This window comes from Pogoniulus pusillus, chromosome 13, assembly GCF_015220805.1.
Source record: "Pogoniulus pusillus isolate bPogPus1 chromosome 13, bPogPus1.pri, whole genome shotgun sequence".
NCBI classification, from domain to species: Eukaryota; Metazoa; Chordata; class Aves; order Piciformes; family Lybiidae; genus Pogoniulus; species Pogoniulus pusillus.
Genome location: NC_087276.1, coordinates 4825413 through 4840408, shown reverse-complemented (window position 1 = coordinate 4840408; position 14996 = coordinate 4825413). Strand labels below are relative to the sequence as shown.

The window sequence follows — 14996 nt, the reverse complement described above, 5'->3', positions numbered from 1 at the left end:
TCGTAGGGCTGTGCTCAAGGTCTCTCCCCAGCCTCGTGGCCCTTCTCTGGACACATTCAAGCATCTCAATGTCCCTCCTAAACTGGAGGGCCCAGAACTGAACACAGGGTGTAGTTGGACTCAATGATCTTAAAGGTCTTTTCCAACCCTTAATGATTCAATGATTTTTAAGAACACAGAATACTTTAGGGGAAATCAAGGATGGATCCTGACCGAAGGTTTGGGTTTGACAGACTGTCTGTGGCAGAACAACAAATAAACACTTCAGGAAACTTGCAACAGAACCAAATTGGACTTCAGATTTTAAAAATTCAGAGCTAACTATACTTATAGCAACAAGCCCACAATGATATCCACATTACCAGCCCCTGAGAAACCTTCATGAAGGAGATTTGTTAATGTACTACTCAGTATTTTAACCTTGCACTGAGCACTTCATACTTGACAAAACTGGACTATATGACTCCTAGAATACTTTCTGTACCAGATTTGAAAGATAGAAAACTAAACTAAGCAGCAATTCAAGTCATTCACATAGCATACAAACAAGATGAAGTATTACAGCTGTACAGCAAAGCAAGTATTATAAGGTAGAAAGCAAACAGTCATTAAGAACTACAGAAGCAGCAGTACTTCCACACTTTCTTTTCCATTATGTGGTTTCTTCCCAAATCATTTCCCTCCAGCATGGAATTCCAGAGTGAAAAGCACTTGGAAATAAACAAGTTGCAAGAAGCACTGTTCTGACAGAAGTGACCGTTTCAAGTTATGAAACAGACACGATCTCTGTCTACACCACATCCCATCACTGACAAACAGAGCCCACTGGCTAGGTTCCGAGGTATTAACCAATACATAGGATCATGCACTCATCATTTATGAAAGCATTTATAAATTAACATGAGAGAATGAGACCCAAATTATTTCAGAAGAAAGCTTTAAGGCTTCTTGTCAGTCCTTTACTCCAACTTTAAGTGTAGGTGTTACTAGCTCTAACAACTAAAACTGGTTCTTTTTTACAGCCACACAACAACACTGCATATTTTGCACGTAAATGAGCAATTTGCATTTTATTAGAGGACTAACACATGAACAGCTTTGCTTCAGAGTCTTCCTTCTTTAAGCATGGTAGCATCCCAATAATGGCCAACAACAAGTGACAGCTGTCCCCTGCTTACTAGCTGTTTCACTGCACATACATCCTTCTGCTTACTGTGAACTGGACCACAGACTTTGAACTAGTCCATACTTTCCAGCCCACAGAACAAACCCTGCTGAACCAATGCTAAGCATCTCAGCAGCACTCATAATGTATTTGTCTATTAAGGTCAGAAAGCCTGAAAAACAAGAAGGAAAATATTCTTATGGAGTGCCTTTATCATGCTGTCAGTTTAACCAGTAAGAACATGTGCAACCACTAAGTCAGCTCTGTGCAGTAGCTTAAAATAGTTTCACATGCCAGCACAAATAACAGTTTGCTAACAGAACAAACAATAGCCAGAGCTGGCTGATTAAGTAGCATGTGCATGTCAAAAACTTGAGTCTCTTTTCAGTCCCACAACACAAATGTATTTTCTGTACTTAGACCAACCCTGTTCAAAACTCTACACACAGCACAAAAGGCAAAAAATACCTTAAAGACTAATTAGCTGTCTGGTAGTATAGAAGGCAGTTTGTTCCATGTACTTTAGGCACAAAACTTACGTGTTTGCTTCATTCTGAATCTCAATGCAATTACCAACTTTGTTCTAAAACACTAGAGCTCATTTGGAAGACCTCTGTGGGGTATTTAAGCCCTTCTTCGGAAGGGGAAAGAAAGTAGTTCAGGTTCCTGAACGCCTTTTATGAACTCAAACCCTTGCAAACAAATCTGTGTCCTTTAATGTACTATTTCTTACTTCAGTCACTCCGATTCTGCTCCATTCCGTAAGCACAATGCCACAGAAACACAAACAAACAGATTTCAGAACAGAAACAGCAGCATTAAAGGCAGCAGGATTTTTCCCCAAGTTATGTATCGGCCACCAAAATTCAGAACCGACAGATCTCACCTCTTAAGTTTCATACATGTGATCTTGGAGGAGAAAGGGTGAAAAAAGGAAGGAGGAGTAGGACGAGGAAGGCCCATGCAGGAATGAGGAACAGGAAAAATATAATTCACTTTATCAGAGCCAATCCCTTTCCGAAGTTTATATATAGTTTGTAAGAAGTAACAGGAAAAAAGCCTTCAATACTTTTCTGATCCAGTATACGAAGCTATTAAGGCTACAGTTTATCCTCTAGGCTAGACTTCAGGGAACTGCCTTAAAAAGCACAATTTGAAACACAAAATGCTAGGCTGGTGATTTAACTTCACTTTAAAGCAAGATTTTTTGGGGAAAAACAAACGTTTAACTCAGTATTCACAACAGGGTTAGCCTTCAAGAGTACAACAAAAGTGAATGTTCTGCCATGTGCCCCCTTTCAAAACTATGCCTCAAACTCTTGCTTAATTAACCGCACTCTCAACGATGTCCAGTGAGGCGGCGGTGCTGCTCACCCTTCATCTGCGTCCCACTGGCAAGCCTTTATACTCCCTACGTGCAAGGAAACACCTCGCTAGGGGCAACTACAGGATGAGCTCCGGGTCGCTGCTGCTGCCCGCCGGCCAGCCACCAAGGCTGCCCCGCTCCCGGGCCTCGCACACGCCCACCCGGCTGGCAACCGCCATCTCCCGCACGGAGGGCTCCGATGTGGGATTCTGGAGAACCCGACCCGCGCCTGCCGTCCCCTCCCCGGCACAGCCCCCGTTTGGTCCCCTCCGACGTGGCTGCCGACGACGGGGAGAAAGGGGGAGCCCGCGGGGACCGGCCGGCGCAGCAGACCGAAGGCAAGTGGCTGCATCCCGCGCAGCGGCTCCTCTCGCCTCGCCACCCCCGTAGCCCAGCGACCCCGGGGACCGGCCTGGAGCGCAGGTTCCCCGGCGGCCCCCGGGGCTGCCGCCCCCGCCCGGGCCAGCTTGGAGAGAGGGAGCTGGAGCCCCCCCGCCCACACTCACAGGATGCCGGAGCAGGAGGTGCACACGAAGCTGCCCACCGTCATGTCGGTGTAGGTGGGGCCGCGCTGGTCGCAGTCGAAGCACTTGCGGTTGGGCGGGAGGCTGCTCATCTCCCGCAGCAGCTTCAGGTGCTTCTCCTCCTGCTTCCGCTTGGCGCTGGCGGCCATGGCCCCGCCGGCGAGGGGACGGCCCAACACGGCGCCGGGCCCCGCTCACACCCCGACAGCGGCGCTCCGGGGCCCGGCCGGTGGGAGAGGGAGCCGGGGCGGGGAGGAAGGGGGGGAGGAAGGGGCGGGGAGGGCAACCGGAGCCAGCCGAGGAGCCGGGGCGGGAGCGCGGTCGCCGCTTGCGCCGGCTGGCGGCACGGCGGGAGAAAACGGGGGAGGGTCCCGCGGCGCGGAAGAAGGCCGGCAGCAGCGTCAGGCCCGGGGCGGCTGAATGACGAGCCCAGGCGGAACCTGCGCGACACCTTTATGAGATCAGAGGCGGAGATGGCGGCTGAACGGCCAGGCCGAGCGCGCCCGCCGGCGGCAGCGCCCCCTGTCGGGTGGGAGGACGCCCGCCCCTCCCGCCGCCACCCGGGCCCGCGGGGCGGTGCCTCCGGCTGGGCCGTGTCAGTTGCCATCATCCAGAGGGGCGGGAAGGGGGACGGCTCTGGGGCCGGGGGGAGCCGTGCTGTAGAGAACGCTAAAGGAAAACCCGCTAGAAAGTGCCGGTCTCGTCGCGCTCCGGAGCGGCTGCCTCTGCCGGGGCGTACTCGAGGTGCAGCCTTTCAGGGGCTGCCCAGGTCGCGCTGAGAGGCGGGCTCAGGGCGGCTGAGCGGGGTCAGCGCCGACAAGCCGCGAACCACGGCCTTGGCCCTGCCCCGCTCTCCCTGTGGCCTTCACACTGCCCTCTGAACTGCCTTTCTCCAGATTATGCGGCTCCTAACCGCCCTCCTCCATGAGCTGCCCTTCGCTGAACGGCTCTGTGGTCATACCTCACCCTCCCCAAGTCTGAGGGTGCCACCGCCGAGGCTCGAGAGATCAGCGGCTGAGGCGAAGTGGCAGGTCCTGCACTTGGCACCACCGCCCTACACATACAATGGCTTGGGGAAGAGTGGCTGACAGCAAAAGGCCCTGGAGCTGGTGCTTAACATCAGGACGAATGTTAGCCAGCATCAGTGTGTTGCTGTGTAGATGTGCTGCTGAGGGCCGTGGTTCAAACAGTGACCCAGCAGTGCTGTGTTAATAGTTGGACTCAGTGTGCTTCAAGGTCTCTTGCAACGTGAACAATGCTGTGATTCAGTGGCTCTGTGGAGGTAGTCCTGTGGGAGATTCAAAGCTGTCCTGGATGTGCAGCATTCAGTCCTCTTCAATATCTTTATTCATGATCTGGACCAGGGGATTGAGTCCAGCATCGGGAAGTTTGCAGATGACACCAAGCTAGGAGCAGCTGTGGAGCTGCTGGAGAGTAGGAGAGCTCTGCAGAGGGACCTGGCCAGGCTGGATGGGTGGGCAGAGGCCAATGGGATGAGACTGAACAAGGCCAAGTGCAGGGTTCTGCACTTTGCCCACAGCAACCACAAGCAGTGCTACAGGCTGGGGACAGAGTGGCTGGAGAGCAGCCAGGAGGAAAGGGACCTGGGGGTACTGATAGAGAGTAGGTGAAGGATGAGGCAGCAGTGTGCCCAGGTGGGCAGGAGAGCCAATGGCATCCTGGCCTGGCTCAGGAGCAGTGTGGCCAGCAGGACAAGGGAGGTTATTCTGCCCCTGTACTCAGCACTGCCCAGGCCACAGCTTGAGTGCTGTGTCCAGTTCTGGGCTCCTCAAGAGAGACGTTGAGGTGCTGGAAGGTGTCCAGAGAAGGGCAACAAAGCTGGTGAGGGGCCTGGAACACAAACCCTATGAGTAGAGGCTGAGGGAGCTGGAGGTGTGCAGCCTGCAGAAGAGGAGGCTCAGGGCAGACCTCATTGCTGTCTACAACTCCCTGAAGGGAGGCTGTAGCCAGGTGGGGGTGGCCTCTTCTCCCAGGCAACCAGCAATAGAACAAGGGGACACAGTCTCAAGTTGTGCCAGGGGAAGTATAGGCTGGATGTTAGGAAGAAGTTGTTGGCAGAGAGAGTGACTGGCATTGGAATGGGCTGCCTAGGGAGGTGGTGGAGGCACCATCCCTTGAGGTCTTCAAGCAAAGCCTGGCTGAGGCACTTAGTGCCATGGTCTGGTTGATTGGCTAGGGCTGGGTGCTAGGTTGGACTGGATGAGCTTGGAGGTCTCTTCCAACCTGGTTGATTTTATGATTCTATGATTAAGGTCCCTTCCAAACCATTCTGTGGATCTAGATGGTCATTAAGGTCCCTTCCAATCCAATCCCCCTGAGGAGCAGCTGGGGGTCCCTGGTGTGACTGCTGGTAGACAGGCCAGTGGCTGTGGTAACACCCAAGGGCCTGGTGAGAACAGCAGAGTGCTTTACAAAAGGCAGCAGGACTTGCAAGGGAACTTGTGGGTCTTTCCTTTTTGGGAAGTGCACAGTTCCCCCTTGGAATTTTGGATGTGGGCACTTTCCTCCTGAAAGGAAAGAGAACAGAGCCAGCAGTCACACAAATTCACTGATATCCTTGAGGAATCCTTGGGTCTGGCTTGAATTCAAATCTGCTACTGATCTACAAATATGTGCTTGTTCCTGACAAAGGCCTAAAGGAGTATTTTTCAACAGTGCATAAAAAAACCCCAAACATTTACGTTATAATTTGGTGATTTAATTTGGAAAACTGCCTGGCAACACTGTGTGTGATTAAAATCTTTTAAGGTTCACTGAATCCCAGTTCAACACACTTAGGATCAAGTTCTTCACCTCTGACGTCAGCATGCATGTTAGCTGTAGCTTTTGTAGGAGCAAGATAGGATCTGGTGTGTTTTCCTCATAGTTTCAGTTTGAAAAGCTGTAGGACTAGGGGTTCAGTACCAGTGATTGAGCATTCCTCCTCTCATTGCTCTGGCTGGGCTGATTTGCATGAGCCAATTAAGCTGCCCAAAGTTTTAAACACCAGAGTATAATGCACTGATCTCTACAGCAGGAGCCGTGGATGGATGGCAGGAGCTGTTCATAGTGAAAAAAATAAACATCATTAAATCATCATGAATGCTTTGAAGTAAACACTGAACATTTCCAGTTTTACAAGGACCAAATTGTTCACTTTTCCATGAAACTCTCTTATTTTTGTTATTCAGAAGGGTTCATTTGGTTTTGGCTTCTATGCAACGTGCCAGCCTTGGAAATTTGCCAAGGGTCTAAATGACCTAAAGCAGATGACCTAAATTTAGGGGTGAGGAATAGTTTAAAGGTTAAAAAACAAGTTTGTTTTTCATTGTATTTTTTGGGGGTTGGGTTTTTTTGTTGTTGTTGTTGGTTGGATTTTTTTTTTCCCCCTGGAAAATACTTCAAAGAGCAATAATCAGCCACAACACCTGCTGTGGTGGAGGACTGTTGCACAGGACTGTTTTTTGTTTCAGTAAGAGTCAAAGGTGCTTTGTAACTGAAGCTAGAACGCCCAACTTCAACTGCTTGCATCACACATGGACTTTGATGAACTTCACATAGGAGCAGCTGTTAATAAAAAATGACACTGTTGTTTCTGAAGTTGTTGCTGTCGTTAACATGTGGGCCTGAGCTCCCAAGGAAAGTCCTAGTACTGCTCAAATCAGTCACAGTTCAGTAGAATCTCATGGATTTCATAAATCAGGCTGTAATTGTTAACAGGAAGAAACCAATCTGATGTTATTTATGACCAGCACCATGATAAGAATAAAAACTCTTTAGCTTTACTCCTTAATTTTCCTGACATGTTTTTCTGTTTCTCTACCCTAGGACCTGAATTTCCTCTCCTACTCTGTTTCTGTCCAAGTTTTTCTCCATCCACGCCTCCTCATGACCAGATTGTGTCAGTTGGAAATACAGTGGGCAGCTGTTTATCCCAAAAATGCTTAATCCCTGCTGTGCTTGATACAGCTGTTAGCTTTAACATTGATTTCCAAACAAAAGGTAAAACGAGTTCTTATGCTTGCAGCATTCCTCTTTACATAAAAAACAGAACTCAAAAGTTGGCCCATTCATGAGTAATAATATCTGAAAGGCATTGCTTCAGTAAGTCCTAAATATGGTCTAATAGGGTATAAATTATACTGCACAAGCACATCACCTATAGGACTTATTGTCAAGACCAAAAGAAGCAGTCTAAGAGTGTACATTTGGGAGCTAAGACATTCTCCATTTGCCACTCAGATTGAGGTCAATAATATACATTTTAAAGCAATTAACCCGGCAGGCTAAGTGACATGAAAATGATCATGCTGAAGGGCTAATGGGCTATTAAATCCATCCTGCTTTGCTGCTGATGGGCTCGTGGCATTAATCCTGGGATTAGGTATACCTGATCTGTGGTGAATATTCGGATCTGCTGCAATATTTGTGCATGAAGGATGCTCTGAGAATGCTGAGAGAGAACACAGCAATGTGTAGCTGGTGAAGGTGTTCACTGAAATGCTCTGGTAAAGAGCATGAATTAATGTGTCTGGGCCTGTTTAAGCAGCAGCTTTTTGTTGATGAATAGAAAGGTTTTACTAAGCCACCAGAACAGGAGAAATTTATAAACCAGTATGGATAACTGCAAGTTATTTAAATCTAGAGAACTTAACTGTGGGAAACAGTCAAATATGATCAAGTTACAAAATTGTTTTTATTTGAAATGAAGTTTCTCTCTGTCATTTCCCACCACTAACACTAGCATATCAAGAATGACTGATAATCCAGCCTTTACCCATGTCCACCATTTATAGGCAATGGACCTCACAGCAGAAAGACACATGCAGGGCAGCTTGGCTTCTATAAGGCATGTCAGTGGTCTTTATTTCTTTAATGCCACGTTTTATTAGTGTGACATACACCTAGCCCAGTTTGAGTGATGTAGAATTCAGTGATTTTCAGCCAGCACAGCCACCAAATTCTGAGATCCAAAGCAGAAGAGCTGGCTCTGGAGTTCACATGGAGGTTGAAGGTATGGGGTAAGACGAAGACCCAAGAGCTAGCAGAAGAGCAGAAAGTATCAAAGAGACCACAAAATACAGACAGAAAAGGCAATTCTTCCTTAGACTTCTCCCTTAATTTAGTTCATGACCCATCTACTCTATTGATGAGGCAGCTTTTATGGTTTCCAGGTGAGATTTGCTCAAGTTGTGCAGAGCCGGGAACCAGGCATGAAGAGCAAGACACAGACTCCTTGTGCTGCAAAGTAAACTGGAAATATCAGCACACAAAACAGGTTACAAAGGAGAGAACCATAAAGGTATAGAATGCCTTTCCAAAGGTAACCCAACAGATTCTCATCAGTAGTTAAAAAGTCTCTTCATCTTTCCTTTTAGTGTGATGTTCTAAGCTAAGAATGAAGATAACTTTTCAAAGGATAATTTAGATGAGTTCTTGCAGCCATTCTCCAAAACAGAGTGGGAGATTTGAATTGAAATGAATGGAACCAGGGACATCCTAAAGTTAGTGTTGTGAAGAATATGGTTCCTTTTGTCTGAATTAAATCAGTCATCTTGTAGTTTAGTGGAATCTTCTTCAAGTTCTTTCAGTGGGATGGGCTGAGGTTTCCTGGCTGGACTCCATGCTCAGTGAATAACAGATTTTACTGGTTTGCAGTGGGGCATTTTTGCTCATGGTGCCATCCAGCCTAGTTCAATGGCAAGTTTTCATGTCCAAGGGGGATATCAGCAGACTGACTTGTTCCAATGTTACAGGAGTTCTTTCTTTTTACTGAGACATCTGGATAGCTGAGGGGGCTTTATAATTCTGCTTTCTAGCTTGGTCAGTGATGCTGAAAGGCTATCAACATTTCAACCTTGCTTCTTTATTTGACCCAGTTCTTGAATTTCCATCATGTCTGCAGTGCACAAGATCATGTTCCAGTTTGTAATCACCAACTAGGTGGTGGGAAAGGACCTGGCTAGATACAGCTGCAGTGAAGGCAAAACATGTCAGAGGGATACCTTGTATGTGAGGTGACAGAGTTTTCTTTTTAAGTTCATCTTCACAGGACCTTTATTTTTAGGTTAGTGATTTTGATTGGTGTTGGTTTATTGTTGTTTGCCAAGATCCTTTCTTTATAAACTGCAACACATCACAGGACTCTAAAATAACTGTCTCGTGCTCTTTCATAGGGAAGTGGGACCTTTTAAACTGAAAAGGAAGGATATTCACAGCTGATCCTATAAACAGCAGTAGTAAAATAACACTAAATCACATTGTATTTTACCTGCACTGGGGACATCAGCAACGCACAGGGCAGCCCAGGGCCTGCAGGTAGAAGAGAACAGTTGTGGAATCAAAGTGAATAAAGACAGAAAGAACCAACCTCAGGAGACAAAGAACCAAAAGACCTTGATGGTGGAAGGAGTTTGGCCCTAACTTTTGGTTCTAAATAAGAGGGAGATACAGAATCTAAACAGATCTATAAACCACTCACATAAACAACTACATAAAGTACTCCACTAGGAAATGCTCTCCTGTCTCTCTGAACTGGAACAACTTAACAGTGACATTAAAGTTTATATAACGTATTTCTTACCCTGAGAAAGAGATTTGTACTTAAAGCCCAGACTATTTTCAAGTTCACAGTATCACACAGTATCACAGTATCATCAAGGTTGGAAGAGACCTCACAGATCATCAAGTCCAACCCTTTACCACAGAGCTCAAGGCTAGACCACGGCACCAAGTGCCACATCCAATCCTACCTTGAACAGCTCCAGGGACGGCGACTCCACCACCTCCCCGGGCAGCCCATTCCAGTGTCCAATGACTCTCTCAGGGAAGAACTTTCTCCTCACCTCCAGCCTAAACTTCCCCTGGCATAGCTTGAGGCTGTGTCCTCTCGTTCTGGTGCTGGCCACCTGAGAGAAGAGAGCAACCTCCTCCTGGCCACAACCTCCCCTCAGGTAGTTGTAGACAGCAATAAGGTCTCCCCTGAGCCTCCTCTTCTCCAGGCTAACCAATCCCAGCTCCCTCAGCCTCTCCTCATAGGGCTGTGCTCAAGGCCTCTCCCCAGCCTCGTCGCCCTTCTCTGGACACGCTCAAGCATCTCAATGTCCCTCCTAAACTGGGGGGCCCAGAACTGAACACAGCACTCAAGGTGTGGTCTAACCAGTGCAGAGTACAGGGGCAGAATGACCTCCCTGCTCCTGCTGACCACACCATTGCTGATGCAGGCCAGGATGCCACTGGCTCTCTTGGCCACCTGGGCACACTGCTGGCTCATGTTCAGGTGGGTATCAATCAGCACCCCCAGATCCCTCTCTGTCTGGCTGCTCTCAGCCACTCCGACCCCAGCCTGTATCTCTGCATGGGGTTGCTGTGGCCAAAGTGCAGCACCCTGCACTTGGAGCTATTGAACACCATCCCCTTGGACTCTGCCCATCTGTGCAGGCGGTGAAAGGTTCTGTTCTTCAGTACCTTTGCCACTGGATGACAGGCATCTCCTATCTATTTTCTGTAAAACTCCCATGGGAGTGGAGAGGCCTTTGTTCCTTTCCACTAATGAATCTAAATTATTGATTAGTCAGTCTAATTTGTGGAGACTGCTATTGTTTAGTGCTTATTTAGGACTGCCTTAGATTCGGCAAAAAGAGTAACAAGTAATTTGATAGACATCTTCAGTGAGGGAAACAACATTAAAACAGACAAGAGGAAAAGTGTTTTCAGCAAGTAGTCCTTTCCTTGGCTGCACTTTACGAAACTCACACTTTCTCCTTCAGACTTCTCTAAAATAGTAGTTCTGTTGGTAAACATCACTTGAAGGCTGATCTAGGGAACACTAGAGCAGAATTAACTCTTCTAAACAGGCGTCCTTCAGTGCTTGTAGTAATCCTGGAGCAGTGTTCACAACAAAAATCTACAGAGAGAAAACTGAGCCAGCACTTTCTAATTGCACTTTGGCCACAGCAACCCCAAGCAGCGCTACAGGCCAGGGACAGAGTGGCTGGAGAGCAGCCAGGAGGAAAGGAACCTGGGGGTACTGGTAGATAGTAGCTAAACATGAGCCAGCAGTGTGCCCAGATGCCAGGAGAGCCAAGGGCATCCTGGCCTGGATCAAGAACAGTGTGGCCAGTAGGACGAAGGAGGTTCTTCTGCCCCTGTACTCAGCACTGGTCAGGCCACACCTTGAGTGCTGTGTCCAGTTCTGGGCTCCTCAATTCAAGAGAGATGTTGAGGTGCTGAAGGTGTCCAAGAGAAGGGCAACAAAGCTGGTGAGGGGCCTGGAACACAAACCCTGTGAGGAGAGGCTGAGGGAGCTGGGGGTGTGCAGCCTGCAGAAGAGGAGGCCCAGGGCAGACCTCATTGCTGTCTACAACTACCTGAAGGGAGGCTGTGGCCAGGTGGGGTTGGTCTCTTCTCCCAGACAACCAGCAACAGAACAAGGGGACACAGTCTTAAGTTGTGCCAGTGGAAGTATAGGCTGGATGTTAGGAGGAAGTTCTTCACAGAGGGAGTGATTGGCATTGGAATGGGCTGCCCAGGGAGGTGGTGGAGGCACCATCCCTGGAGGTGTTCCAGAAAAGCCTGGATGAGGCACTTAGTGCCATGGTCTAGTTGACTGGCTAGGGCTGGGTGCTAGGTTGGACTGGATGATCTTGGAGGTCTCTTCCAACCTGCTTGATTCTATGATTCTAATTCTCTAACTCGACCTGAAGATACAGAGGATGAAAAAGGAAAGATAAAAGTGGCTAAGCCCCAGATAGGCCATTAAAGCTGAAACACTGAGATGGCAGTGACTCCAATATAGTAGTGTCTGAACCTTGGCAGGTAAAATAGTTTTCTACACTCTACTGAACAAACCAATTAATACAGCAAGTACCAGAACTAACTGAAAATCATGGCAACATCCACTGGATTTGAAGTGAGATGAAGAAGGACAGCATCTTGGAGGAACACAATAGAGATGGACGTAACAAAAGAGGACAATCTGGGATATACAGCATTCATCTGTCAGACTGCCAAACAGAGGAACAGCCAAAGTAAGCTCTGTACTGTAATTATAGGGAAAACTAAATTCTTCAGGCTGTTTCTGAAAGAAAGTATCTTACAAGTAGACCACCAAAGGAAACTTGGTGCTTCAATTTTAATGTTTCTCCTAAGTGGAAAGATAAATTCTGAGGCACTGCCATCAAGACTTTTTCCATGAATCCTTGAGAAATGTCTTGACCAAGCTGCAGAGAGAAGGGCTTCATGACTGGTGGTATTAACAGGTTAAATGTAAGAGCACTAAGGAGATGCAGAACAAACAAAAAATCCCCTGGAGTACGCAGCACAGACTGGTGCAGTTGTGGTGAATAGATAGGGATAATCCCTGGTAGCTGCCAATATCCTCTTAAGGGAGGGTTTCTGCAGGAGAAGACTAATCTCAGTCCATCCATGGGAAAAAATACTGCTACAACTAGTAGTATTTTGGCACTTTCCATATCATTTAACTTGGACATAAAAGGACAAACCCTCAAATTGTTCAGAAGCATTAAAGAATCACAGAATCAATGACGTTGGAAGAGACCTCCAAGCTCATCCAGTCCAACCTAGCACCCAGCCCTAGCCAGTCAACCAGACCATGGCACTAAGTGCCTCAGCCAGGCTTTTCTTCAACATCTCCAGGGACGGTGACTCCACCACCTCCCTGGGCAGCCCACTCCAATGCCAATCACTCTCTCTGCCCAACAACTTCCTCCTCACATCCAGCCTAGACCTCCCCTGGCACAACTTGAGACTGTGTCCCCTTGTTCTGTTGCTGCTTGCGTAGGAGAAGAGACCAACCCCCACATGGCTACAATGTCCCTTCAGGTAGTTGTAGACAGCAATGAGGTCAGTTTTTTTTTTACTGCACATCAAAAGCACTGCAGTCCCTCACCTTGATTCAACTGGTTTCAAGACTGCCAGGCACAGCTGGAAATACAAACAGCTTACAGAAAACCTGAGATTGCTTTCCAGAATGCATCTTCCAGTTAAGAGGCAATGACACAGGCATCTCTCTCTGAAATAACATGGGAAAATCAAGGGAGAATGCAGATTTTTGAAGTGCTTGCCAACTGGAAAAGCTGTTTCTTAACCAAGAGGAAAAAGACACATGCTCATTGGCTCGTGACTTAAAACTGCTCCATTGAGATGAAATAGGAGATTTTTCCCTGGCACAACAGGAATATTTACTGCTTACATGCTTAAATTATTTTCCTTTTAACCCAAACCCAAGAAAAGACAAAGAAATTAACAATTAAGGTGTGGTGGGCATAGTAATATTCATCACAGTGTGTTTTGGCAACAGGAAGAGATTAAGTGTTTGGACCTTGCAGCAAAACCCTGGTTTGGTTGGTTTGTTTGTGGACAAGGGAGTTGATGGAAGAGAGTGAATACATCCTCTTGAAACATCACAGTGAGTGAAAAAATGGGGACAGTACCTGCTCAGAGCAATACCCCAGTCATTAAAAAGCAGTGCCTGGCTGACATAAACACAGGAACTTGGAAATCACAGCCCTTGATGTGTTAAGAGATTTAAAACCAAATGAAAAACACTAAACCATGTTCCTCCATACTGCCACGGATGAGGAAAACTGGCAGGGAAAAGGAACCTGACAGTTAATAAATCATCACAAATAGGGAAACAAAAGCATTACAGAAGTTATTAGCTCAGTCTAGCACTTTTTGCAGCTGAGGACTTTGAACCAAGTCTCTTGTCATGGTTAGAATTTGTGACAGTGTAATTTCCTTAGAGCTCTCCAAGTTCACCCCAGCTGCTGAGCTCCACTTCATGAACACTCAGGGAGTTTGCAGCCTGCTCCTCCTTCAGCAGGGTTGTTTCAGAGCTCAGTAATTTAGAACCCAAGGGCCAGTTTTCCAGTTTTTTAAGTTCAGTGTATTCAGAGCCATCTTATAAACATCACTGATGCCAGAACTACCCTCCAGCTTATTTTTACCCTCTCTGTAGATACATTTCGCCCATAGATTAGTACCCAACTGAAATGGTGACACATGCAGGAGAGAGATAGAGGTGGGGGGCACCCAGTTATGCTGATTAGTCACCAGCTGCTGCAGCTGGCTCAAAGTGACAACTTCATCCTTATTATCAACTAAGCACCCAGCCTTCAGTGAACTTCCATAGCATTGCCCAGTTTCAGCTTTGCTCCAAAGTACTGAGTGTTTTCTTTCTTTGCCAGTGCCCCTCAGCACTGCTGGTCAATGGCCACAACTGCCCTTGGCCCTCCCAGCAGCCAGCTCCATCTTCATGTCACAAGGGATGCAGTGTTATCCTCCAAAACCACAACTCCTGTCTGAAAAGCATTCATTGCAGGTTTCAAACAGTAAGAGAGAATTCAGTGGTGGATTCTGTCACTGCAGGAAATCCCTTCTGCAAAAAGGGGAGTTCTTCTCCAGAGGAAAATTGTGAAGCTTATTCCAAATTTTATCCTACTTTTCTTTATCTAGTCCCTGATGGTTTTGGTTACTAGGAAATGATGAGTATAGTAGTCTAGCCAAGAAAAAAAATGTTGGAAGTTGTTACTTCTCAATTGCCTGGCTTTATCTCTCATGAGTTAATGAGATCAACCAAATTCAGTCTGATCCACAATCAGCTCCTGAGCACTTCATCTTACAGCCAAGCTCACAGTAGGCAACTGAACTAATGAAGAACTGAACTAATGAAGAACTGACAAGTTCAACAAGAATCTTTCCAAGAAATAAATCATTAAATAAATTACTTACCTCTGAAACCTGGGAACAATCAGCAGCTTTGCTGCTAGTCAAGGTTTCTGTGAACTTGGGCAGCCTGCCTCCTAGCCATGTGGCATATAGACTGGCACAGGACAATTCCTGGCAATCTCATTTCTACAGCCTTCCTGAAGTTACAGGACACTGAGTCACTGAAGGTTCCCAGCACCTGGGATCAAAA

General features: G+C 47.2%; 1 protein-coding gene across 7 annotated transcripts in view; it reads right to left on the bottom strand.

Moving 5' to 3' along the window:
* The window catches only part of AGFG1 (ArfGAP with FG repeats 1), a 40709-nt gene extending 37209 nt beyond the window's left edge, over window positions 1-3500 (bottom strand). For 4 of the 7 annotated variants that reach the window (XM_064152815.1, XM_064152816.1, XM_064152818.1 and 1 more), the window contains exon 1: window positions 3038-3499. In XM_064152815.1, coding sequence (XP_064008885.1) covers window positions 3038-3204 — 167 coding nt within the window. In that variant the 5' untranslated portion in view covers window positions 3205-3499. Of the gene's footprint in view, window positions 1-3037 lie in introns of all 7 variants that reach the window. The other 3 variants (XM_064152820.1, XM_064152821.1, XM_064152817.1) reach the window with 2 other exon arrangements.
* Between the last annotated feature and the right edge of the window lie 11496 nt (window positions 3501-14996).